Below are 27670 nucleotides of genomic sequence, written 5' to 3'. Positions count from 1 at the left end.
CCATTTGCTAGTATAGCATAAAAGGTATGGAAGCAAAAACAAACTAGTATACTGGAGAATTATTTTTATTAGTACCATTTGCTAGTATAATATAAAAGGTGCAAAAGCAAAAGCAAAGTCACATATTTGGTGAATTATTTTTTATTATGACTAACTTTGACAACTTTAATATGCACAGTGTTTGATATTTGTAATTACAGGTACATAACATTAATCTACTTAAGAATAAAAAGATGGAAGAGAGGGATGTGCCCTCAAAGCTGATGGCTAAACAAGAGCGTGATGGCAAGTGAACTAGATGAATGAATGATCAGAATGTTTGTATTTTACCATTCTACTAAACCAATCTGGAGTTCTCTAGGAGGAAATCCTTCTGGCTGCAGAAACCCCCGCACTGGATCAAAGCCCATACCTTTAATTTTCTGCATCTCTTTCTCAACCACAAAAATTGTTTCACCAAGAATTCAGTAGGGCTTGCTTACTCATTCAGTGAACAGTGGTCTTTGTTTTGTACATTCTTCTCAAACCCCAGAATTAGCAAAAGAGGAAAGAAAACCATCTGGCCTTATTATATGCTTGTGAAGCAAGGTTTCATATGTAAAATGCAATACTAATTACATTTATTTTGCCTACATAACTGATAATATTGGAAGGATCTCACTTGGAAGTATATGATCACCGTTAGCTCACGTTGGTTGTTTTAGGGATTGAAAGTCGTCTGTAATGTCTCCATTCAAGAAATCAGACACAGAAACAATGTTATTGTACAGCAAGCAATTCACGAAGTGAAGTGCAAATTCTGAACTAAATCACGTCTTTGATCTAGTTTGTAGGGGTTCCACAGATAAGAATGGCTTTTTTTGAGCAGGAACATACAAGGAACACATTTCTGTCTGGCTTGGCATCAGTCCTAATAGGCAAATGAGTTCCTGCTGGGCTTTTTACACACACACCCCGCAGGTAAGTATTTCAAACACAAAGGTTTGTGACCAACCATAGCCTGGTTCTGCTGAACCTGAAATGTCCTTATTAAGCCAAAAGGGTCAGAAGAGGAGGATGGTCTGCAGAGGAAGCTAAACATGGTGGGATATTAAGAATGTGGCAAAGCACAGATTCTGAAGGGCATTGAAGGCGCTGTGAACCCAACTGCTGGGGTCAAGTCCAGATCTTCTTTAGAAGTCCCCGGGGCTGGCTGGAAAGTGAATCTCTGCATGAGACTCACAAAGAAGAGGAAGAGCTCCATTTTGGCAAGGGTCTCTCCAGCGCACACTCGCCGACCTGTGAAAATGAACATGAGACAGGGAAGCCCTGTTTATTGCGATTCTTTATCATACTTTTGTATCATTTATCCCTAGGATTGCCAATCCCCAGGAGGGGGCAGGGGATCCCCCGGTTTGGAGGCCCTCCCCCCGCTTCAGGGGCGTCAGAAAGCGGGGGGAGGGGAGGGAAATGTCTGCTGGGAACTCTGTTATTCCCTATGGAGATTTATTCCCATAGAAAATCATGGAGAATTGATCCGTGGGTATCTGGGGCTCTGGGGGTGCTGTTGTTTGAGGTAGAGGCACCAAATTTTTGGTATAGCATCTAGTGGCTCTCCCCAAAATACCCCCCCCCAAATTTTAAAAAGATTGGACCAGGGGGTCCAATTCTATGAGCCCCCAAAGAAGGTGCCCCTATCCTTCATTATTTCCTATGGAAGGAAGGCATTGAAAAGGTGTGCTGTCCCTTTAAATGTGATGGCCAGAACTCCCTTTGGAGTTCAATGATGCTTGTCACAGCCTTGATCTTGGCTCCACCCCTAATGTCTCCTGGCTTCACCCCCAAAGTCCCCAGATATTTCTTAAATTGGACTTGGCAACCCTATTTATCCCATAGAATGATGGCCAAAGTAATTTTCCATAAAACACAAGAAAGTAAACATGAAGTTTACTGAAATGCATAGGGACACAATGATTAAGGTACTGAGAAAGAAGACTAATCTTGAATGAATAATTGAGAAATAGCCAGCTGTGACAGCGTTCTTCTAAAGAAAGGGATTTGGGAAAATGACCTGTTAGTTAAACCCACAGTGATTAATCTGAAAAGGGAGTTACCTGCAGAGAAAGGTAGGAAGGCATCCCTCTTGGCAAATTTTCCTTTGGAATCAAGGAAGTGCTCAGGATAGAATTTAGAGGGTTTCTCCCACTCAGATTCATCATACAGCACAGAGTACAGTAATGGAATGATTTGTGTTCCCTGAAAAGGCAAAGCAATGAGTTATTGAAGAAAATGAAGATGGACCATCAAGCACATTACCTATCCTTCAGACAAAGAAAATGCCATCTTAGTAGCAGAGTTACAAGAGAATTCAAATGCAGTGATATCAACATAAAAATTGACTTGGATGGACAGTGCTTTCAGAGTTTGAAACTTTTGGCACAATCCAGACAAAGTCAGGCACACCGACGGTGGCTCAGTGGTAGAGCATCTGCTTGGTAAGCAGAAGGTCCAGGTTCAATCCCCGGCATCTCCAACTAAAAAGGGTCCAGGCAAATAGGTGTGAAAAACCTCAGCTTGAGACCCTGGAGAGCCGCTGCCAGTCTGAGTAGACAATACTGACTTTGATAGACTGAGGGTCTGATTCAGTAGAAGGCAGCTTCATATGTTTATATGTCCACCCCCATTGTTTCCATAATACAAACCTATGGGATGTAGAAGAACTTCATTAAGTGGCTTTCTTATTCCACGAAAGTAAATGTTAATTGCAATACATTCACAAAGGTGCCATATTCAGCTGGGCGATGGATGTAAAGCAAAGGACGATCACCTTTGGGATGAAGTAGTCTCCAAGAGTGACATCTGTAGTGGTGGCACGTGGCACGCCAGAAGGGAGAATATTACCAAACCTCTGGACTTCATGAATCACAGCATCCGTGTAGGGCAGTTTTGCTCGGTGTTCTATCCGAGGCTGAGCTGATCCAATTACCTTTGCTATTTCTTCTTGCACTTTCTCTGAGAAAACAGAATATTTTCCTGGAATGAATTGAATTTCTGTTTTGGATTTGGATTATTCTCTAAGGGTGTTTTCGCACTGACCTTAATTGGCAGCGAAGCCCCTCTTCACCGCGCAGGATCTGCGCGGATTTCGCACTAATTGCCGCGGAGCACCCGGAAGAGCCGGAAAGTCCTGCGGCTTTTGCGGCTCAAATGGAAACCGCCGAAATCCAGTTTCCATTTGCGCCGCAAAAGCCGTGGGACTTTCCGGCTCTTCCGGGTGCTCCGCGGCAATTAGTGCGAAATCCGCGCAGATCCTGCGCGGTGAAGAGGGGCTTCACTGCCGATTAAGGTCAGTGCGAAAACGCCCTAACTGTACTGGGGCTGTCTTATGGATCTTGCACTCTGCTCTTGGAAAAGGGTCCCCGCTCAGGGATCCAGTGACAGAGGGGGCGTCGCTGTTCAGCCATGGACTGTGATATCCAATAGACCTTGAGAAGAGAAGATAAAGTTTTGGATTTGGAAGTTTTGAATTTGGGGAAGGAGGACACTTAATGGAAGACTTTAGGGAGTATTGATTTCTCCTGGAGCATCTGCTGTGGGAAAAGCAAAGTTGTTGCTTCTTGGAGTGCAATGTTTTGATTCACAATCACAATAAGTATCCATTTTTTAGCCTGCATTGGTCTATTACCTACAACAACGAAACTGAGACACTCTGGTGCATGTCCTATGAAGCACTTCCTGTACCGTCACTTTTAGTCATTAAAATATTGTTTTTGTGGTCACAGGAATGCACAATGAACAGTCACTCAGGTGGAAGGTATTTGTGAAGAGGGGGTGAAATCACAACCCAAAATACTCTTTTAGAAAAATGGCAGAAACTGTAGGGTGGGGGAAGTTCTATATGCCTGGCTTTAGTGCTTAATAGAGTACAAACTAGAGTTCAGACCAAATTTGAAAACAGGGAAATATTGCATCCTGATGTATAATCACACTTTGAAGCTCTCTGTTTCTAAGGCTGCATAAATAGACCCTTGGTATTTTAATATTTTTTTTTTCTCATTAAAGGCTCTTCCAAACTCTTCTTGGGCTGTAGAATCTTGTTTTTCTCTGGAAATTTGTTAACTTGTTAATTTATGAGTTCTCATAAGATGGGTGTCATGGGTGCTGGGGACCCTGCAGAGGAAGTTGAGTCTGACGAGGAAACTGTGCCCCTGCCACCTGCACCAGTGCCCCTGCCTCCTGCTGGAGAAGATCCCAGCCCCCCTGCCTCGCCCTCTCGGGTGGCTCGTGTGCGTGACCGCCTTCGTCAGGACCTCAGGGATCGGAGGAGGGCGGCACGCTCACAAGCAAGACGCTCCCTGAGCCCTGAGTTCTGAGAGGATTCTGGCCCTCCTAAGAGCAAGGATGCTTGAGTTATGACAGGATCCTGGCTGCCTCCCTGAGCCAGCAATTAGCCCAAACGGGCAACAGCCAGCAGAGGGCTATATAGCTGTGGGCTTTGGGAGGAGGCTTTGTGGAAGCAACTAGTCATCTCCCTGACATCCTAGCATCCACTCTGGCTTGACTTTGGTTCCTGACTCCCTGACCTTGGCTTTTGACTTCTGGACTCCCTGACCTCGGCTTCTGGACCTCGGACCTGCGATACTTGTACACTGATTTGGATTTGGCGCCTCAGACCCTCCTGCTTACTGGCTACAGACCTCGGACTGCCTCTGGACTTTGCCTGACCCGGCCCCAGCCGTGACAATGGGGAGGAAAAGCAAGGGAGGATGAGCTCAGATCTGTGTTCACCAGCAAAGTCTATTAAACAATTAAGAACTGATTTCCTGGAATTATTCAAGGATATGGTAAGTAAAATATCAGCTTTCCCTGCTCTTTCCTTATTAAATAAATGGGAGAATTTAGAAAAAGAACAAGATTTAAATCTCTTCAGTCATCTCCAAGTTACCATTTCCAGGTTCCTCCTGATTCTCCTAAATTATCAGAGGAAGGCAAGCCAACTTTCTAGTGTGAGTGAGGAATGTGAACTCTCAAAAAGACCTTTAACTGAAAATTATAGGAGATCAGTGTCTCCTTACTGGTTATGCTGATTTTCCAGTAATTCAGTCATGTCTTGTTTCAACTTAATCAGTTCAGTCATGATTTTATCACTTTTACTGAGGTTTTAAGCTCCTTGTCTTTTTTGAAGAGGTACAGAAGATGGGGAACTAAATAGACCACAGAATAACTCAAAGTTTTCCATGCAGAAGTCATAATTCAAATAATTAAAGGAAGAACAGGATGTAGGAAGGAATCTCATTACAGAGGGGTATGCAGACTGCAAAACAACCATATAGCTATTTATATTACCAAAAATTATTTGAATCATGGGCACCGGTGAAATCCTAAAGATATTATCTATTCTTAAAGCCAGCCATTGGGGAAAACTCTGTAGTTTATCCATATGCACATAGGTGGAAACTGGAAGGGACAGTAATGCATTGCTGGTGAAGACCCCCCCCCCCTGCCCCCCGTAAGTTCCCTCCTTGCCCTCTCACTGATTTCCATTTTTAAAGTCACCAAAATCTTCTTCATGGCCATTGTAATGTCTGCTTTGGCTCCAAGAGTGAGCGTAAACGGTCACTCACTAAACATGATTGGAATCTTGGGGAAGGGCACAACAGATGCAACTTTAGAAGATAATTCAACCCAACCCTTCTGCAGCGTTACACCAAATGAGGAAGAACAGAAGGTATAACTCATTTGTTTGTTTATTGTTATTGCAGTCTTTAGACCAAACAGAAGTATAACTCACTGATTCTTGTTTGCCTTCATTCAGGTAACATCCAAATGGAATCTCAGGTTTCCCTCCGATTCTTACCTTTAAGCATAACTGGAGTCCAGATATCCTAGAATAATAGAAACCAACCAATGGAGAAGACTTACTCTGAATTTCAGGGTACTTCATCATCAGCAACAGGCCCCAACGCAAGGTAGTCGATGTGGTCTCCATGCCAGCCCCAAATAAGTTCTCCACAACAGCTTTTAGGTTTTCATTATGGAAAAATTCATTGCTCTGGTTTTTGTTCTTTTCCTAAGATATAAGATGAAAGAAAACATTTATTTCCTTTTAAGAACATAAGAGAAGCCATGTTGAATCAGGCCAATGGCCCATCCAGTCCAACACTCTGAATCACACAGTGGCCAATACACACACACACACACACTGTGGCTAATAGTAGGGTTGCCAAGTCCAATTCAAGAAATATCTGGGGACTTTGGGGGTGGAGCCAGGAGACTTTGGGGGTGGACCAGGAGACATTGGGGCGGAGCCAGGAACAAGAGTGTGACAAGCATAACTGAACTCCAAGAGAGTTCTGGCCATCACATTTAAAGGGACAGCACACCTTTTTAAATGTCTTCCTTCCATAGGAAATAATGAAGGATAAGGGCACCTTCTTTTGGGGCTCATAGAATTGGACCCCCTGGTCCAATCGTTTTGAAATTTGGGGGATACTTTGGGGAGGGGCACTAGATACTATATTGAAAATTTGGTGCCTCTACCTCAAAAAACAGCTCCCCCAGAGCCCCCGAAACCTCCAGATCAATTCCCCATTATACCCTATGAGAAGACGTTTCCCTCTCCACCCCCTCCCCCCCCCGTTTCTGGGAAATCTGATGCAGGGGACAGAACTCACTCACCTCCGGAGGTGCAAAGGCACATGGTCCTTTGGGGGCGTGGCTGGGCTCCCCTCCCTTCACCGGCCAGCTGACTGGGGGCGGGAAGCAGCCTGAGAAAACGGAAGAGCTCTGGCTGCCGTTCTCCTCCCTCCCCTCCCCCCGCTTTCCCTTTTATGGCCAGCGGGGGGAGGAGGCTCCAAATCTGGAGTCTCCAGGCCTAGCGGGGGATTTGGGAACCCTAGCTAATAGCCACTGATGGACCTCTGCTCCATATTTATAAGAACATAAGAATTCAAACACTATGGCTCAATGAACAGTACAGCAATCTGAAATTTCATTTGCAACTTCTGTTTATTTCTGAAAAGAAAGCAGGAATATTTTTTTTTGTCACCTCCAAAGTTAAATGAGAATTTTGATCTGAAATGAGACCATTCTGCTTGGATTAGAATAGTAGAAATTCAGCTACCACAGTAACTGCATCTTGGGTTGGAATATAAATGGCGTTCCAATAAAATAAGATAAATTGTATCTATTCTGCCAAGCAAGAAAGAACCGATCCTATCAGAGCAGGGGAAATGCAAACAGCAATCTCTCATAAACAGGGGTTGTTTTGTAGAAAAATAGGTGGTGGAGCTCATCCAAGGATTGTTATGCAGCTGCACCTACTATTCAATGGACAAGGAGGTGGAACTCTCAGAAGGAGGAGGTGGAACTCTCAGAAAGGTTCAGGAGCTGTGCTCCTGTGAGCTCCCACTAAATCTGAGGCCTACTCATAAACATCGTTGAATGGACATTCATTCTAACAAGAGTAAAGGCCCTAAGTAGACCAGGAGGTCTTCTGTTATGAATGAAGTCTAGGAGAAACCCCCTTCTGAGTTTAAAAAGTGTAATTGTTTTTCTCTTCTCTCTGAAAGGGCAGGAAACTAGGTTAACTATCAGCCATAGTTGTTTTTTTAAACTCTTTAAAATATTTTACTCTTTGATATTGGTGGTGGTTCTTGGTACCACATAGTCCTCCAACTGTTGCTGGAGGCCCCACAAGGGAGGGAAGAGATCATGGTGTAAGTGGCCAACTCTCCAAGGGGAAACTCTAAGCTGCATTTGGTCTGTATAACCAGGTGCTGGATTTCAGGAGACCTTCAGGCCAGGCCTCAGCACTGAGAAGGGGAGAATCAGGAGACTGTCCCCCTGATGGGAAGACCCCAAAAGGACGGCGGTGGTAGTGGTGCCCTACTGGAAAGAAGTGGAATAGCTCACTCCAGGAGTTGGTAACCCAACAGAGGGTGTGGGCAAAATAGGGTCTGTAGGAGAAGCAGACCTGTTCCATCATAAGAACTGTTGTGATCAACCTGCCTAATCCTTTTTTTAAAAAACTCAAATTTAATGATTCCGGAAGCCCCATTGGCTTGATAGAGTCTGTAGTAAAAGCAATAGCTAATCATTTCTTGTCCATGATCTTTAACTTAAATTTAATGATTCCGGAAGCCCCATTGGCTTGATAGAGTCTATAGTAAAAGCAATAGCTAACCATTTCTTGTCCATGATCATAAGCCATGATGATTTATAAGAACCCTCCTTCAATAAAGCCAGATTGCCATTAACGCACACACAAACACTTTGATATGCAAAGCAACACAAACAACAAGGCATGGAAAGTTTAGCAGCTTTCTGAGGAAGTAAAGAAGTGGAAAGTCAATAGATTCCATGGCCGTCTTAATTGTTATTTGCACCCCATTAAAAATAATACGGATTAGCTATAGAATAGCACCTGGTAGATATCTTCTTTTTGTCTGGGAAAAAAAAATTCAGAATACCCCCCAACACAGGTTGAATTTTGTTTTTTTTCACAGCTTTTTGATGTAAGGTCTAGTTTAAATTCAAAGCAAATAAAATTCCAAAATAAGAACATTCTTTAACTTGCTCTAATTCAACTCCCCACGCCCCAATGGGCCAACAATATATTTTAGAATTGTTTTTGGACTGCTGACAGTTTACTCTCTAACCTTCCTTACAACAGTAGTCAGGAAAAAAGCTTTAAGGATCTCTGTAAACCAATACGAGAGATAACAGGACTACACCATTTCCATAGGAATAGGAATACTATGGTGAGTCGGACAAGAAAGATGACAAGACTGATCAAAATGACTTGATAAAATAATTTAGATATAATTTAAATAGAAAATGATGCATCGGGCAACCTTGTCTAATACCGAAGTCAAGTGTCGTGGGCCAGTTAGCTTCCACGACCTCCTCTATGGAGGGAGAATGGGAAGTATGGGGGCTCGAACCAATGTAATCCCCACCCTAGCAGCTGGGGAAGACATTTGGAAGCGAGAAGACTTGCAAGTCATCGTCTGGCTGTTCAGTCTTTCAGAATTGACACCACAGAGACTGTCATCTCATTCTCTGCTGGCCTCTGCCGAACCAGCAGAGAACAGAAGGCGGAAAGAGCACTTCACGATTTGTGGTTTCTTGCGGAAACCCTAGCTAGTCTGAAGGGCTGCTCCCCAAGCTGAATTCCTTACCAGCTGGACCGACATTCTCATGCAAAGAGCCTTGAAAATCAATGAAACAAAGGCAGGGTTCAGTGCAATGTTCGCTCTAAGCCATGGAGTCTTGTGAGCAAGAGTTCTACTTTGTGAACTACTGGCATTACAGTTGTGAGCTACTGCAGAAATTAGTTTCCTCTGGGGCCATTTTCCCTGAGCTAAGACAAAAATGTGTGAGCCGGAGGCTAAAAATCTGTGAGGCTAGCTCACATTAACTCAGCATAGAGGGAACACTGGTCTGGTGGCATCTTTAAGACCAACGAAGTTTTATTCATTGTATGCATGTACACTTCCACAGACAGAGGAAGTGCGTGTGTACATGAAAGCGCATACCTTGAATAAAATTTTGTTGGTGCCACTGGACTCTTAACTTTGTTCTATCGCTTCCGACTACCCACCTGGATTTAACTCAGTGGGTGAGGGTGATTACATCTGTGATTACTTTCATCTTTACCTCTTGCTGTTGGGTTAGGAAGGCATCGATGAAGCTTCTCTGGTCGTTCACGTCCAGTTCTTTGAGGTGTTCTACGAAGGTGGCCTGGATGAAGGCGAACAGTTCATCCCTGTTCTTAAGGACAGTCTTGCGACCACCAGAAAGAAAACCCAGAGCAGGGAACATGTTGTACAGCTAAAAGAATAAAATAGGAGAAAGGAAAAGATCAAAAAAAATCCCCAAATCCGACCTCTGAGGTAGAAATTGGAATGGTGTTTTGAAAATCTCCCATGATGCTATACCACCCAAACCTTCCTGCTGGCTTCCAAGCATTTACCAGGCTATGCAATCGCTGAGAGATTAGGAATGAGGACATGGGGGGTGGGGTGTTCTCTCTACGCTGAGTTGGTGTGAGCTAACTCACAGTGTTTTAGCCTCCAGATCACACATTTTTGTCTTAGCTCAGGAAAAACGGCCCCAGAGCAAACTAATTTATGCAGTCACTCACAACTTTAATTCCATTCACTCACAAAGTAGAATTTTTGCTCACAGTAGTCCACAGCTTAGAGGGAGTATTGGTTACTGGCATTGCATCTGCTGTAACATCACTTCCGGAAAAAAACCACGGGTGACATCACTCTATATGTGATATTAGCATCTTTTAAAATCGTTCTCCCGCTACTATTTCAAGCAGTAACAAGCAACCAGGTTGCCCAAGATCCTGGCAACGCTTAAAGTGGTACTGTTCTGAAAGGAATGTTCCATATATTTTCCTCAAAACTTCAAATAAATTGCAAGTGTCTCACAACAAGTTTTGTGTCTGCTAGGAAACCTTGGGTTTGTGAAGTGAATTTTTAAAGGCACAAATATGTCCATGCTCCTTCCTGTACTGTTTGTACTGGCATTTTAGCCATTTTAAAACAAACTTTAAAATAGTTTACCATGACCGAGGGACTTCCAAACAGCTGGGTGTTTTCATTGACCATGTTCAGTAATCTCAAAAACGTGGGATCTTCGTATTCATCGAATCGCTTGCCAAGTAAAATGGTCACTATAATATTGGCAACAGCAGCATTCATGATTGTAGTAGTCTCAAATGGTTTTCCTATAGACAAATAGGAAAACGAAAGCATGACAGGCCTGTAGCTACAGGGGAGTTGTGGGGGCCCTGCCCCCTGACTTCCTGGTGAGGCCCCCTGGCTCAGGACCCCCGACCCACAGTCTTCCCTTCCTACTGCCTCTGCTGTTGCCTGGGAGGCAGGCAGGCAAATTCTGAGAGGTTGGTCCTCCCTGTTCAGAGACCTCGGGGAGGGGGGGAAATGGCCCTTTGGAAAGTAAGGAAGCCCCACCTGTGCCTTGTTGCCGCCAAGGACAGTGTGGAAGAGGTCAGACAGACCAAGCATCAGTGCCTGGAAAGAATTAAATTAATTAAAACGCTCCCTGAGAAATTTAAATGCCCCCCATTTGAAATCCTGGCTACGGGCCTGAAGCTTAATGTTATGGAATCGACGTCAGGATTCCTTGTGCCTCCTTCATTAGCTTGCGCATGCTTGGTTAGCATTTATCATTCGTTCTGTGCTGACCCAGAATGCTCTGCAGTGTGCAGACAGGGAATTCTAGTGTCGGCCACTTCAAAGTAATGGAAAGACTAAGATACAGAGCCAACTGTCTCTTTAAGACAGGGCCGGATCTAGGGGAGGCAGAGGGGGTGCTTCCCCCAGGCACCACTGGAGGAGGGGGCACCAAATTGGGTATGGAGTCCAATCTATTCTAAGGGCCCATAAGGTAGAATGGACCCATATGGGGGCGCCATTTTTTAATTTTGCCTCCCTAGGGTTGCCAGTCCCCTGGTGAGGGCAGGGGATCCCCCAGTTTAGAGGCCCTTCCCCCGTTTCAGGGTCGTCAGAAAGCAGGGGGAGGGGAGGGAAATGTCTGCTGGGAACTCTATTATTCCCTATGGAGATTTATTCCCATAGAAAATCATGGAGAATTGATCCGTGGGTATCTGGGGCTCTGGGGGGGGCTGTTTTTTGGGGTAGAGGCACCAAATTTTCCGTATAGCATCTAGTGCCTCTCCCCAAAATGCCCCCCAAGTTTCAAAAAGATTGGACCAGGGGGTCCAATTCTATGAGCCCCCAAAGGAGGTGCCCCTATCCTTCATTATTTCCTATGGAAGGAAGGCATTGAAAAGGTGTGCCGTCCCTTTAAATGTGATGGCCAGAACTCCCTTTGGAGTTCAATTATACTTGTCACAGCCTTGATCTCGGCTCCACCCCTACTGTCTCCTGGCTCCACCCCCAAAGTCTCCTGGCTCCACCCCCAAAGTCCCCAGATATTTCTTGAATTGGACTTGGCAACCCTATGCCTCCCCCTCAAAAAAACATGTTGATCCAGTCCTGCTTTAAGAGGCTATCTGAGTAGGCCTCAGAGCAGGAGAGTAGGAGGGACTCAGTGCTTCTCTTTGCAGTCTCCCTGCCTAGAAGTCAGGCAGGAATGCAGGGCCTACTAAGAATCTGCAGGATCAGGCCAGGGCAAACCTGGCCTAGAGCTCTAGAAACAGCTTAGTTAAGTATTGTCTGACGGCAAATGGAGCAGCTTGTTTTTGGGGGCGGTTCATCTGTGTCATTATGGGTGGGGCTCCTCCTCTCATGCTGATGGGCCCAGCGTGGTTACATCACCTGGAAGTGACGTTATCATGAGGTTGTCAAAAACTTATTACAGGTTACTTTCTCCCCCTAAAACCTGATGTTTATCTTTTACACGACTGGAATGATCAAAACCTTAGCAAAGGTTCTTTGGTGTCAATTAATATTTTGATTGCAGCAGCCAGACTTCCTATAGCTTCAAACTGGATAGCTCCCTCACCTCCATTATTAGAACATTGGTTTCATTAGCTGCGGGAATGTTTGTTCTTAATAAAATAGCGTGCGATTCATTTGATTTATCTATTGAGCAATATGAACGTCGTGTGGGAACTGCTTGGTTTCCTCTAGTAACATATTTAACTGAATACGACGTTGTACCCAATAATGTGTTCTACAAAACGTTGATTTATTTGTGATTTGTCCTGGGACGTTGTTATTCTTGATATGTCAGCAATGATGTGTGCTAGTTTTAATTTGTGATGGTTTGTCGGTTATGATACTCTGTATTTCATACTGGCAAATGATAAAGTTGTTATAAACTGTGGGGGGGGGGGGGGAACTCTCCAATCCAGGAGATTCTTGGTATAGACTGGCAGAGCACAAAATTACACAAAAACTCGAGGATTGTCTTCACACATGTCCTGATCTGCCACTATAGCAGGAGGCCAAGATAAATGAATAAATACCCTAAAGTCAATGCATAACCTATAACCAATGAAGCAGAAACGCAGGCTTTGATAAGGCAAACACAGATGGCTTTTAGCATTAAATACATAGCTTGGGCTTCAGCAGAAAGGAAAAAGGAACTGAACCGAGCAAGCTGTAAGGGTCAGTTGCAACATATCTAACCACAGTTGTTTACTGCAAAGGAAGGGTGGAAAGTCCCTGTTCCTACTTATCGGAAGGCCTTATATGGCTGGGCCTACTGTTCTTGTATGAGTTGGGTTATTGTTAAATGATGCTTCCTACTGTCACACCAAACGTTTCTATGTAGACACAAGAATCCCCCCCAACAAAGGATGTCCGAATAAGGAACAAATAAACTGTCACAACCAAGTACAGTAAGTAGATTTGAGAATGACTGAGGACAGTGGATAAAAACAAGAAGTTCCTGTATTTGAACTGATGGTAAAAGCCATGAACCATGCCAAGTAATAGGACATATCACATGACATCTGTACTGTATAATAGGGTAGTAAGGATAGTGAATATGGGGAAGTGTTACCACTATACTATAAAGGTATCAGTACTGTTAAGATGATATAAAAGCTGTGAGTTTTTGGTGTCCGGGGCTCAGACTCTCGGGTCTGCAGCCCGTGTACAGGGCCCATGTACACGTTAAATAAAAGAAAGCTGTTTTCCTGACTTCGCCTCTGCTGCCTCTGTGATTGATCCAACTGAAATTGGTAACGTATAAATAGGGTTTTCCCGCTACACCACCAGCTCAACAAATCCAGGAATGAGATGAGCAAGTAGAGAGGCTCACAACTTTGTCAGTGGGATTACATTAGTCAATAAAGCCGTGGAGGGCAACATAAATGAATTGAAGGCAGATTTGAGAATGCTGAGGGTCTACCTAAGGGGGAGGGGTGTTGCATATTGCCTCTTTAAAAGGCTATCCCAGTAGGTCTCAGAGCAAGCTGGAGAGTAGGAGGGGCTCAGGGCTTCTTTTCTTAGTCTAGACCTGTTGTCACCCAGAAGTGACGTTATCTCACCAGGCACATTGCCAGGGAGATACTCCATCACTTGGGGAAAACTGTTATCTCAGTGTCCCTGCCTAGCAGTCTGCAGGAATGCAGGGCCTACTAAGAATCTGCAGAACGAGGACAGGACAACTCTTGCCTAGAGCTCTAGAAACAGTTTAGGTAAATATTGTTATTCCTTATCCCAATAGCCAAGTTACCTGTTGTACAGTTATTGTTATTAAAGAGGCCTTCAGCCAAATGGAGCTGAGTGTTGCTTGCTCCACTACACAAAACTCACCTTCAAAAGATTCAAACTTCTGTATTAGAAAACGGCACTCCTCAACAATTCTGTCTTCTATGGTCTTCTTGCCCATTCCATAGTCCCTTAATGTGCTTATCGTAAACCGCCTCATCACTTTCCAGGTCTCACCATTAGAAAGAATAACACCTGCAGAAAAAATATCTATTATACTAGCATGAAACCTGTGCTTCATTATGGTATTTCTACCTTTAATCCAGTTATAAGACGTCTGGGTATATAATTTTTTTTTTGCATTTTACGAATTATTTTGTTTTTTGAATTTGCAATATAATAGCATAGTACCCGACTTTTACAAAGATTAGGGTTTGTAGAATCTTTCGGGATCAAATGCCGTGTTCTACTGGAGAAAGTTTTCCTTCCAGGCGTTTCGTTCTCAGCTGCGGAGAACATCTTCAGTGGCATTGCACTCCGCAGCTGAGAACGAAACGTCTGGAAGGAAAACTTTCTCCAGTAGAACATGGCACTTGATCCCGAAAGATTCTACAAACCCTAATGATGTTACCAGCCATGAAAACCTGAAATCTTTTACAAAGATGTTTGAATAATGTGAAGCGTATTGATGGAGAAAAGTGAAGAAGTGAATTTTGGAGCATAACATTTGTTGCAGTAAGAAAAAAGGAGAAGCCTGGTGCCATTGCAGAGTTTGGGTGGGTTGAGATTCTGCAGTAGCGTCACTGGAGACCCCACTTTGAGGAGAAACTTGTGATCATCCATTTTCACCGCTGAGTCCACAGATCTGTACTCCATTTCTGCCCCTTCAAAGGAGTTAAGCAGAGTGTCATTAATGATGGCAGCCTTGTCATTCTTGGGGGTCAGACTAGCACGCTCCCACAGACAGTCCATGCACACATCGAAATGGCTTCTAGAAAGGTCATGCACCATCTCTCCATGAACATTTAGAAACTCAATCGCCATACCGACTTTTATGAGAAATGCCTACTCAGGAGTCTTGAATCACTGACTTTATTACACAAAAGATCGAAGTTCCCTGAAGGCCAACTTGTCTTCAAGTGTCCGTAGTCTCCTTTAACTGATTTTTACCTCAGAGCTCCACAGCTGACCAATCAGAGAGAGGGGGAGATGGAACATTTATAAACTCAATCGCCATACCGACTTTTATGAAAAATGCCTATCCAGGAGTATTGAATCACTGATGTTGTTACACAGAATACAGAAGTTCCCTGAAAATCAACTGTCTTCAACTGTCTGCAGTTTCCATTAATTGATTTTCACCTCAGAACTCAGAGCGCCTCTGCTGACCGATCAGAGAGAGGGGGAGATGAACATTTATAAACTCAATCGCCATACCGACTTTTACGAAAAATGCCTATTCAGGAGTATTGAATCACTGATGTTCTTACACAGAATACAGAGAGAAATGAAGGAGGATGCCCCTCATGAACTTTTAAACTTTTTTTTTTTTTTTTTAGAATTTTGTTTCCACTAAGAAGTTCTGGAACTCTGTTCCACTCTGCCCCCCCCCCCAAAAGCCCTGGCTATCCCTCTTCCCATGATGTGAAGTTCAATATGTCTACCCCTTCCTTTTCTCTCTCTCTTCAACCAGCCTCCATATTCATTACTCAGGGATGGGACAATGTGCTGTGTTTGCATGTATGTGTGTGCACGTGTGTATTTGTGTCGTTCAGTCACAGCTACCTTCTGACATGGGGTTTCCAAGGCAAGAGACGTTCAGAGGCTGTTTGCCTTGGCCTGCCTCTGTGTAGAGACCCTGGACTGCCTTGGTGGTCTCTTGTCCAAGCACTAACCAGGACCAACCCTGCTTAGCTTCCAAGATCTGATGTGATTTGGGTAGCCTGTACAGCTGACTTTGAACTGTGAGGGCACTGATGAAGATTTTAAAAATTCTGAAAGGTTCATCATAAGAAGAATGTGAAAGAGCTGCATGAGGGAAGGTCTCATATGATGAAGGTATGAATCCCCTGCCACTGTTTTTGAAACCTTTTCTCTATGCTCAGGGCTTTTTTTGTAGCAGGAATTCTTTGCAGTCAATCCTCCAAGAGCTTACAGGGCTCTTCTTACAGCAGCAGGAACTCCTTTGCATATTAGGCTGCATCCCCCTGATGTAGCCAATCCTCCAAGAGCTTACAGGGCGCTTATACAGGGCCTACTGTAAGCTCTTGGAGGATTGGCTACCTCAGGGGTGTGTGGCCTAACATCCAAAGGAGTTTCTGCTACAAAAAATAAAGAAGTCCTGCTGTTTCCATAATCTCAGTTTCTTGGGGCTGTTCTTTGCCCTTGGGGGTGGGGATATAAGTGCTTGTATGAAAACAATTTAAGCCACCCTAGTTCTATAGACGGGAAAACTCCAGTTTGCATATCTCCTAGGATAATGTTTGGTAGAGACTCTCCGTGGCTGAAAGTTCTACCTATGCAAGCAAGACTAAGTACTCTTCCGAAAGAATGACCTCACCATGGCCATGTTCAAAGTCTTCAAATATTGGGACCATGGGCCTGTCTGCAAAGGCATCTGCCTGGTTCACCAAAGCTTCCTTCACAGTCTTGTAGCCCGCCAGAACGACCATTTTCTGGAATCCCAGTTGGATGCTGAAGACAGGGCCGTACTGCTTAGAGAACTGAAATGCAATGAAAGGTAAATGAGGATCATTTGATAAATGATTAAGATAATATGTAGGTTATAATGAAGGCTCAAATTTAATGTTAACATTTGTTAACATTTGTCTTAATGATAGAGATGTAACCTTTCTTATTTCTATTAGGTTTTCTTTGAATGTTTTGAAACATTTTATTGTTTTTAGAAGAAGAAGATATTGGATTTATATCCCGCCCTCCACTCCGAAGAGTCTCAGAGCGGCTCACAATCTCCTTTCCCTCCCCCCCCCACAACAGACACCCTGTGAGGTGGGTGGGACTGAGAGGGCTCTCACAGCAGCTGCCCTTTCAAGGACAACTTCTGCCAGAGCTATGGCTGACCCAAGGCCATTCCAGCAGGTGCAAGTGGGGGAATGGGGAATCAAACCCGGTTCTCCCAGATAAGAGTCCGCACACTTAACCACTACACCAAACTGGCTCTTTTATTCCTTCACAGAGTGAAAATACTTTTGAGAAATGTAACTATGATGTTTTATTATCTGCTAATTTCTGAAGAGTTTGAACATGAACATATGAAGCTGCCTTATACTGAATCAGACCCTTGGTCCATCAAAGTCAGTATTGTCTTATCAGACTGGCAGCGGCTCTCCAGGGTCTCAAGCTGAGGATTTTCGCACCTATTTGCCTGAACCCTTTTTTGGAGATGCCAGGGATTGAACCTGGGACCTTCTGCTTATCAAGCAGATGCTCTACCACTGAGCCACCATCCCTCCCCAATATATTTATTGCTATATTATTAATATAGCTGATTTTCCCTCATGATATTTTCTTTGATGAAATTTCTATCTCTCCTATCCCTCTTCCTTTTGTATTCCAATTTTCCAGATCTTGTCAACAAAAATACTAGACACATTTGGTAAAACTTTATTGACCTACATATATACTAGAGACCTACATCCTACATACACACACACACACACACACACACACAACAGCAGCAACATCAACAAAAGCTAGAAATGTCTCTTTAATAGTGGCTAGGGTTGCCAATTTCTTGTTTGGCTGCTGCGTGGTAGATTCCGTTCTTTTCTAACCTTGTTGGCTGCAATGGAGAACAAGTGGATGATCTGCGCGGATGTGTGTTTTCACTTTATCAAGCCACAGGAAGGAGACAGAACATGTGTGTGGAGCTTGGCCTTCCTGGATGTAGGTCTCTAGTATTTTCTCTGTTTTTGTTATGGGACAGAAAAGGAAAATACTGGAGTGTCCAATTCAATACATCCAGCACAGCCCTATATATAAAGCACCATTCAAACATGTGACTTTCTCCATCTTTAGCTCTCGGTGCTAATTTCATGGAAACACTGGCAATGACTTTACGGCATTTTCCACCACCACCTTTCAAGTCTCAAGATAATGACAGTTGGGGTCTCAATGAAGATCTAATTTCAGTCCCAGTCAGTGCAATCCTAAAAACACTGGAAGCCCCACTGAAGAGACCTGAGTGAGATTCTGAGTTGACTTTCTGGTGAATGATCTACCTCGAACATAGCTTTGATTCCAGCTTTCTATGTTTTCATTAGTATTAATGGGGTCCTGTCCCCCAACTCAATTTTCAATATGTTATCTTCGGACAGAAATAGAATATGAAGTCCTTTTCAACTGGATTATGGATTCTCCAGGAATAGATTACATTGTTATCTTCTAAATTCTGGGAAAAGAGGGTTTGATGAATGTTGGGTTTGGTTTAGCTTGGTAGAGGTCTATGCATTTGTTCTAAGCACTGCAGTGGTTTAGTTAAACAGACTTCATTTACAGCAATAATTATTTCCAATATACCAATATATCAAGTGCATTAATTCATAAGCAAGTTATGTGGCATATACTTGTCTTCACATTAAAGCTTGCACTTGGGATGGAGAAACCTAAGGTCTCTCTTCCCTATGAGACCAGCATATGACAGGGATCTAGAACAAAACAGACAAGGAGGTTACCTTGAGCATGGTTCTGTAAGGCCTCTTCAGATCCAGTAGGTGGAGGTTTCCAATGAGTGGCAATGGGCGTGGTCCTGGTGGAAGCTTTCGGCTACTGCTCTTCCAGAAATTGCACCTTTCCCAAAGAAATGCGAGTGTAAGGGCAAATAGGAACCACACAGAAATAAGATCCATCCAAGCCATTTCTTGCTAAGAAGAAGTTGCTTGTCGAGGTTACAGAGAAATTTGCAATGGATTTTGGTCAAGGGGTGTTTTTGTCCCCTGAAATGAGCTGCACAGATTTATTTTTTATAGACACAGCCCAGTATGAGCTCTCACCAAGCATCCAACCCATGCATTTTCTAAGAAATATTCCGCAATATTCTGTGTGCTTCACCTAAAAAACCCTGTGTTTGAATGGGTGGCGTCTAATTCATCAAATGGAAACTTTACAAGACAGGTCTAAACTCTCTTGACTCCTGATTGAAAGTTCAGCCCAATATTATCTGGAATGCTAAGCTAGTTAATTATCTACTGGGTCCAAAGATTAGTGTTGTCATTGTATAGTTGTGTTAATTACCGAACTTTTACTTACTGAGAAGCTCCCAACAGGTGAGCATGAAGCTCCCAACAGAAGCTTCCAAGACATGAACATAAGCCAATTTGGTGTAGTGGTGAAGTCCATGGACTCTTATCTGGGAGAACCGGACTTGATTCCCTACTCCTCCACTTGCAGCTGCTGGAATGGCCTTGGGTCAGCCATAGCTCTTGTAGGAGTTGTCCTTGAAAGGGCAACTGCTGTAAGAGCTCTCTCAGCCCCACCTACCTCACAGGGTGTTTGTTGTGGGAAGGGAGGAAGGTAAAGGAGATTGTGACCACTCTGAGATTCAGAGTATAGGGTGGGATATAAATCCAATAATTTCTTCTTCTTGAATCGTTTCCCCATGGAATTAATGACAAATACTTTGAAACAAATGTAAGACATCTTCTCCATTTCAACCTTCCCAGTTATCAGGGATGCAAATAGAGAGAGATCTGCCTTTTGCTGTGACTACAGTCACCTCTAGAGTTTTGTGATATCCACAAAAGCTTTTAAAAAGTGTCTCATTATAATGTTAACGTTCTGCCCTTTGCTATTAATATTGCAAATCCTTTTTTAAAAAGATCTATTTATTTATTTCACATCCCAATCGCCTGGAAATATTGTGATTGTATTGGAAATTATTGTGATTTTAGGTGTTCGTTATTGTTTGTTTTATTATTACTTATTTTGATGTACTCCTACCAGAACCCCCATGGGGGAATGGGCGGAATATAATAATAATAATAGTTATTTTCCAGGTGTGCTGGGAGCACTACACTGCGATGGTTCTGCTCTCATTCGGAGAACAGGTTTCAGAAAGAGACTGGGGTTGGGTGCAGACTGGCAGTTTAAGCCGACATGGGGACGGCTTGCAGACGGATTTAAAAATCAAGTTCAAGCATGCAGATCTGCCTTCCTTCCCACTCCCGTACTCACCCCATTCTCTGACATCTCTGAGGTGGCTCAAAAAGCTACCACTTAGATAGTAGTAGCAAATTCTCCTACTGCATGCCACCTGCCTTTCTGGGCGTCTGAATGCAAGTGAGGCAGATTGGTGGTGTGAACCCACCAATCCGGTCTAGGCGCTCGCTGGTATTATTATTATTTTCTTAAAACTGCCCTAGGCAAATGGGTGCATGAGTGCATGGCCACTAAAAATGTAAGGAACAAAAAAAACCCAAAGCACACTGTGGGGATGGTGCGTGACGACCATCTGTCCGTGCCAAAGTGCCTCTCGCATGCAATAGGGCACTTTCCGGGGGACCGTCTGAATGGGCTTCAGCTGCTCCTTTGTGAAGCGGCCAGATTTGGGATGCTTCTTGTGCACCTGACACTGCCGGTCTGGAACCAGCCAGAGTCTGGAAAATATGGGACCAAGTGGGATAGGTATTCTGTTTCTCATGCTGTTCTATATTTACACAAAGGTTCTGGGGAAAGTTGTCTAGTGATTTAGATTGGAACCAACCTAAATGAAATCATCCCCAACTTTCTCCTGTTTAGCGAAAGCCCTGAACTGTCATAAGAACATAAGAACATAAGAGAAGCCATGTTGGATCAGGCCAATGGCCCATCCAGTCCAACACTCTGTGTCATAAGAACATAAGAGAAGCCCTGTTGGATCAGGCCAGTGGCCCATCCAGTCCAACACTCTGTGTCACATAAGAACAGAAGAGAAGCCATGTTGGATCAGGCCAGTGGCCCATCCAGTCCAACACACTGTGTCATAAGAACATAAGAGAAGCCATGTTGGATCAGGCCAGTGGCCCATCCAGTCCAACACTCTGTGTCATAAGAACATAAGAGAAGCCCTGTTGGATCAGGCCAGTGGCCCATCCAGTCCAACACTCTGTGTCACATAAGAACATAAGAGAAGCCATGTTGGATCAGGCCAATGGCCCATCCAGTCCAACATTCTGTGTCATAAGAACATAAGAGAAGCCCTGTTGGATCAGGCCAGTGGCCCATCCAGTCCAACACTCTGTGTCACATAAGAACATAAGAGAAGCCATGTTGGATCAGGCCAATGGCCCATCCAGTCCAACATTCTGTGTCACACAGCGGCCAAATATATATATATATATATATACACACACACACACACACACACAAACACTGTGGATAATAGCCACCGATGGACCTCTGCTCCATATTTTTATCTAACCCCCTCTTGAAGGTGGCTATGCTTGTGGCCGCCACCACCTCCTGTGGCAGTGAATTCCACATGTTAATCACCCTTTGGGTGAAGAAGTACTTCCTTTTATCCGTTTTAACCCGACTGCTCAGCAATTTCATTAAATGCCCACGAGTTCTTGTATTGTGAGAAAGGGAGAAAAGTACTTCTTTCTCTACTTTCTCCATCCCATGCATAATCTTGTAAACCTCTATCATGTCACCCCGCAGTCGACGTTTCTCCAAGCTAAAGAGCCCTAAGCGTTTCAACCTTTCTTCATAGGGAAAGTGTTCCAGCCCTTTAATCATTCTAGTTGCCCTTTTCTGGACTTTCTCCAATGCTATAATATCCTTTTTGAGGTGCGGCGACTAGAACTGCACACAGTACTCCAAATGAGACCGCACCATCTGAAGTTTATTTATTATATTTTTTTCCCGCCCTCACCTGACAGTATATCCCTTCCCCTAATGTTGGTAAGGAGCTGGCAGTATTGTAGCCATATGAATCTATGAGAACCATTTTGCTAAAAAGGCAGTCCCCTGTGCAAGCATCGCGATGCTTTCATGGCAGACTTTTCACAGGGTGGTTTGCCATTGCCTTCTCCAGTCATTTACACTTTCCCCCCAGCAAGCTGAGTTCTCGTTTTACCGACCTCGGAAGGATGGAAGGCTGAGTCAACCTCGAGTCGGTTACCTGAACCCAGCTCCCGCCGGGATTGAACTCAGGTCGTGAGCAGAGAGTTCGGATTGCAGTACTGCAGCTTTACCACTCTGCGCCACAGGGCAATATAAAATAATATAAAACGTACAGAAGCAAAGGCAAAGTCATATACTCGTGCATTGTTTTTTATTATGACTAACACTGTCAACTTTAATACGTACAGTGTTTGATAACTGTAATGACAGGTACATAACACCGTTAACAAGGGTCATTCATCTCCCTGTGATAAGAACAGAAAGACAGAGTTGAAGTTGGCGGCTAAACAAGAGCACGATTGCAAGCCAAATAGATGAATGACTGTTCAGAATGTCCGTATCTTATGATTCTACTAAGCCAGTCTGGAGCTCTCTGGGAGGAAAGCCTTCTGGCTGCAGAAACACCCTACTGGCTCAAAGCCAGCATCTTTAATTTTCTTACAACTCTTTCTCAACCGCAAAAATTCTTTCGCCAAGAATTTGGGCTTACTCATTCAGTGAACAGTGGCTTAGTTTTTATGCATTCTTCCCTGATTTGAAGCAGTGGAATTGCTCAAACAAATTCCAGAATTAGCAGAATGCGTAAGAAAACCAAGTGGCCTTACATGTTTGCGAAGCAGGTTTCATGCATAAAACCCGACACTAATGATATTCATTTTGAGTGCATTCACACTACACTAAATAATGCATTCTACAACTGGATTTTGGCTGCTCTTACAAAGTGAAAACTCAGTTGCAAAACACATTATTTAGTGTAGCATGAACACACCCTTTGTCTACATAGCTCAGGGGTGTTAACATGCAGCCCAGGGGCCGAATCAGGCCCCCGGAGGACTCTTATCAGGCCCCCGAGTAACTGGCTGTCATCTGCTTCCTTCTCCCTCTCTCTTGCTTCCTTCTGAATCACAACATGCTTTGCCAGCCAGGCTTGATAAATCACACAGGAGCTACAGAGCAAAGCCTCTATTTTCTCCATTGGCTGAGGTTCCTCCCTTGGGGAGGAGGGGGGGGGGAAGGCAGAGCTTGTTTTTTTCCAGGCTCTCTCAATCTCCCAGCAGAAGTACTGAGCCAAGCCTCTCTCCCTCCTATTGACTGAGGCTCCTCCCCTCCCCATCCCTTGGGGGAGGAAGGAAACAGCCTTGTGTTTGTCTGTGTCCTTTATAAAGTTTATATCTCTGCTACCTAGTCTTAAATAGGTACACACATGGCCTGGCCCAGCATGGCCCGGTCTAACCTAACATGGCTCAGCCCAACCACGTCTCATTCATATCAGATCTGGCCCTCCTAACAAATGAGTCCGATACCCCTGACCAATGTCCCCTCTAAGCTGCAGAGTCTTGTAAGCAAAAATTCTACTTTGTGAGCTACTGGAGTTAAAGTTGTGGGCTACTGCATAAATTAGTGTGCTCTGGGTCCATCCTTCCTGAGCTAAGACAAAAATGTGTGAGCTGGAGGCTAAAAATCTCTGAGCTAGATCATGCTAACTCAGCTTAGAGGGAACACTGCCCATGACATAGCTGGTACCATTGGAAGGATCTCACTTGAAAGGATATGATCACTGTTAGCTCACTTGGGTTGTTTTGGGGATTGAAAGACATCTGTAATGTGTCAATACAAGAAATTAGGCACAGAAACATTGTTGTTTTCTCTGTAGAGCAAACAATTCAAGAACCGAAGTACAAATTTCGAATTAAGTTGTGTCTCTGATCTAGCTTGCAGGGATTGCACAGACGGGTATACGAAACATGAAGGTTTGTGGCAAACCGTAGCCTGGTTCTGTTGAATCTGAAAAGTCTTTATTAAGCGAAAAGGTGCCGAAGTGGAAGGTGGTGTGCAGAGGAAGCTCAGCATGGGGGGAGATTAAGAACGTGGCAAAGCACAGAATCTGAAGGGCACGGGAGATATTGTAAACCCAATTGCAGGGGTCAGGTCCAGGTCTTCTTTTGACATCCCGGGGGCTGGCTGGAAAGTGAATCTCTGCATGAGACTCACAAAGAAGAGAAAGACCTCCATTTTGGCCAGGGTCTCTCCGGCACACGCTCGCCGACCTGTGACAATGAAGATGGGATAGGGAAGCCTTGTTTGTTAAACTTGTTTATAAAGCTTTATGCCAGTGTCAAGTCTGCTTTAACTATGGTCAAGCCTGCACTCAAACTTTGGTTCAGGAGAGAAGCATCCTGGGTAAAGCCATACTGTATGCCAATGCTGCTAGCTTGAACTCTCCTCGCCCCCTCCTTCTTCCCTTTGTTATGTAGTTGTGCTTTGAAATGGGAATATGTGAAAGAGATTATCGTGCTTTCTCAGGCTGGGCATCGGGGGAGGTTGGAGCCGAGGAGACGCTCAAGGTCAAAGCAGGCCTGAGAACGAAATCGTAACATCAATGTGTGAATGTGCCCTGCATAGTACCCCTCCCTCAAGAATCCCTTTGAAGTGTACCTTATATGATTACATTCTACTGTATAATCTTTAGTCTTTCAATCTCCTTGTAGTCGAGAACCATGATATCAATAAACTAGCTACTTTGTTATCAACAAGGACTCATTATTGAATCTGCCAACTTGACAGCCAGGGGTGGCCAACAGTAGCTCTCCAGGTGTTTTTTGGCCTACAACTCCCATCAGCCCCAGCCAGCATGGCCAATGGCTGGGGCTGATGGGAGTTGTAGGCAAAAAAACATGTGGAGAGCGACCGTTGGCCACCCCTGCTTTATGCCATTCCCTCCATGGAATGATGCCCAAAGTAATCTTCCATAAATAGAAGAATGAAACACAAAAGTAGACTGAACTACATAGCATCAGAATGACTAACAGCACTGAGGAAGAATGTTAAGCTTGAAATAATAAGTGAGAAATGGTCAGCTGGAACGATGTTCTTCAAAAGTGGGCTTGGCTATCTGATCTATTAGTTAAACCCCCAAAGATCATTCTAAAAGGAGTTACCTGCAGAGAAAGGCAAGAAGGCATCTCTCTTAACAAACTTTCCCTCAGAATCAAGGAAGTGCTCAGGATAGAATTTAAAGGGCTTCTCCCACTCAGATTCATCATACAGCACAGAGTACAGCAGTTGAATGACATACGTTCCCTGCAAAGTGAAAGCAATGAGTTAATGACGAAAGTGAAGATTAAGTACATTAGTTATCCTTCCGTCGAAGAAAATGCCATCTTACAGAGTTACAGGGCTCTTTTTCTAGCAGGAGCTCCTCTGCATATTAGACCACGCCCCCCCTGATGTAGCCAATCATCCTGGAGCTTACAGTAGGCCCTATACTAAGAGCCCTCTAAGCTCTTGGAGGATTGGCTACATCAGGGGTATGTGGCCTAATATTCAGAGGAGCTCCTGTTAGAAAAAGAGCCCTGGAGTTGCATGAGAATTCAAATGTGATTAAAGCAGGGGTGGAATTCTAGCAGGGGCTCCTTTGCTTATTAGGCCACACACCCCTGATGTAGCCAGTCCTCCAAGATCTAACAAAAAAGAGCCTTGTAAGCTGTTGGAGGATTGGCTACATCAGGGGTGTGTGGCTTAATATGCAAAGGAGCTGCTAGAATTCCACCCCTGAATGAAAGCAAAATAAAAAAAATTGACTTGGAAGGACAGTGTTTTCAAAATTTGAAACTTTTGGCACAATGCAGGCAAAGTCACAAATATCCCCATTATTTCCACAAGACAAATCTATAGGACATAGAAGAACTGCATTTATTGGCTCCCTTATTCCACGAAATTAAGTGTTTGCGAAAAATTCGCCAACATGCCATATTCATCTAAGCAATGAATGCAAAGCAAAGTATGATCACCTTTGGAATGAAGTAGTCTCCAAGAGTGACGTCTGTATTGGTGGAATGTGCCAAATTCAAAGGCAGAATATTACCAAACCTCTGAACTTCGTGAATCACCGCATCTGTGTATGGAAGTTTTGTTCGGTGCTCCATCCGTGGCTGAGCGGACCCGATGACCTTTGTTATTTCTTCATGCACTTTCTCTGAGAAAACAGAACATTCCCCCCCCCCCCCCCAATTAATTAAATTTCTGCTTCTGCTTTGGAATTATTCCCTAAATACAAGGTGGCCAACTTAATTAGTATGAATGGATCTTCCTTTCTGCTCTTGAAAAAGGACCCCCAGTGTGGTGACGGAGGAGACCTCCCTGCTGAGTATTCAGCTGTGAGATCCGACAGACCTCAAGAGGGGGACAGAAGGAGACAAACAGACAAACTGCCAACCTGCTATTAGTTATGGTGGGCAAAGTGTATACATACAATGTGATTGTGGGACCTCTGGAAACAGTTCCTGACAGCTCTTTAAGATTTGAAAATTCGTCAGAAGAAAGTTCCATGTATGCTTTTAATGAACGAACAGAGCCAGTAGGGACCTCCAAGTGAAGTTGTCCAGTCTACCCCAGTGTCCCCTGTTTCCTTTGCTGACACTTTTTTGTGGTCATGGGCAGGGCTTTTTTTGTAGCAGGAACTCCTTTGCATATTAGGCCACACACTCCTGATGTAGCTAATCCTCCAAGAGCTTACAGGGCTCTTCGTACCAGACCTACTGTAAACTCCAGGAGAAATGGCTACATCAGAGGGGTGTGACCTAATATGCAAAGGAGTTCCTGCTACCAGAAAAGGCCTGGTCACGGGAATGCAGTGATGAACAGTCACTCAGGTGGAGGACTTCTGTGAAGAAGGGGAACGGGGTGAGATCATTACCTCAGAATAATCTTTCAGAAGTATGGTAGAAACTATAGCGTGGGGAAAGTTCTATATTCCAGCAGCTGCAATTGGAGGAGTGGTTCTCCCAGATAAGAGTCCGTACACTTAACCACTACAGCAAACTGGCTTTTCTTAAGTCCTGCTGACATGATATAAGATTTCCACACGGCCTGAAAGACTACTCTTTTCCAGCTGGCCTTTATTTAATAATTTCACAGCAATCAATTTTACCGTTGAAGGAATACGGTCGCCACGGAAAAACTGTACGATGCATAACATCAAGATTTTAACACCAATCTAATCTTAGAAGGTATTTAATTGTAAAAATGATTAATTTTATAGAAGTATGGTTTATAATATGTATATACTTATAATATGTATTGTTTTAATTGCTGAAGTGTCTATGTTGTGAGCCGCCCTGAGCTTCGGCGGGGAGGGCGGGATACAAATTAAATATTATTATTATTATTATTATTATTATTATTATTATTATTATTATTATTATTATTATTATTATTATTTCTTGATGCACTCTAATTCAGTAGGTTTCCATTGGATGCTCCCTTCAAATTTATTCTTTGCTGAAGAATGGGGATTTTTAGATAAATAACAGTATGTGTTTTCAAATTCAGTCAGGGGGTGTGGCCTAATATGCAAAGGAGCTCCTGCTAGAATTCCACCACCAATGAGTTATACGTCCTGTTTTTCC

At 43.8% G+C, this 27670-nt stretch overlaps 2 protein-coding genes and 1 non-coding gene across 4 annotated transcripts in view; all 3 read right to left on the bottom strand.

Moving 5' to 3' along the window:
- Window positions 1–49: 49 nt before the first annotated feature.
- LOC132566149 (cytochrome P450 2K6-like) lies at window positions 50–19232 on the bottom strand. Its single transcript, XM_060230902.1, has 9 exons — window positions 18836–19232; window positions 16702–16864; window positions 14247–14396; window positions 10560–10723; window positions 9640–9813; window positions 5902–6049; window positions 2807–2991; window positions 2094–2235; window positions 50–1278 (listed from the first exon to the last, which is right to left on the bottom strand). The coding sequence occupies exons 1-9, from the start codon at window positions 19016–19018 to the stop codon at window positions 1091–1093; spliced, it is 1497 nt and encodes a 498-aa protein (XP_060086885.1). The 5' UTR covers window positions 19019–19232; the 3' UTR covers window positions 50–1090.
- On the bottom strand, window positions 17540–17614 carry TRNAI-GAU (transfer RNA isoleucine (anticodon GAU)). Its single transcript has one exon. It is a non-coding gene; the product is annotated as a tRNA-Ile (tRNA).
- A 3164-nt stretch (window positions 19233–22396) lies between the features above and the next one.
- LOC132566209 (cytochrome P450 2K6-like) overlaps window positions 22397–27670 on the bottom strand; it is a 35896-nt gene continuing 30622 nt past the window's right edge. For both annotated transcript variants that reach the window (XM_060231002.1, XM_060231012.1), the window contains exons 7-9: window positions 26054–26238; window positions 25202–25343; window positions 22397–24310 (exon numbers count right to left, since the gene is read on the bottom strand). In XM_060231002.1, the coding sequence (XP_060086985.1) occupies window positions 24123–24310; window positions 25202–25343; window positions 26054–26238 (515 nt within the window). In that variant the 3' untranslated portion in view covers window positions 22397–24122. The remainder of the gene's footprint in view (window positions 24311–25201; window positions 25344–26053; window positions 26239–27670) is intronic.

The sequence above is a fragment of the Heteronotia binoei genome, chromosome 1, assembly GCF_032191835.1.
Source record: "Heteronotia binoei isolate CCM8104 ecotype False Entrance Well chromosome 1, APGP_CSIRO_Hbin_v1, whole genome shotgun sequence".
Classification (NCBI taxonomy): domain Eukaryota; kingdom Metazoa; phylum Chordata; class Lepidosauria; order Squamata; family Gekkonidae; genus Heteronotia; species Heteronotia binoei.
Note: the sequence above shows the minus strand (reverse complement) of the source record. Positions and strands in the feature narration are given on the sequence as shown.

Coding starts and splice junctions, on each gene's coding strand:
- LOC132566149 (XM_060230902.1), bottom strand. CDS start 19,018: ATGGCTTGGATGGATCTTATTTCTGTGTGGTTCCTATTTGCCCTTACA. Junction 16,865..18,835: donor CTTACAGAACCATGCTCAAG/GTAACCTCCTTG, acceptor ATTGCATTTCAG/TTCTCTAAGCAGTACGGCCC. Junction 2,992..5,901: donor GAAGTACCCTGAAATTCAGA/GTAAGTCTTCTC, acceptor CTGTTTTCTCAG/AGAAAGTGCAAGAAGAAATA.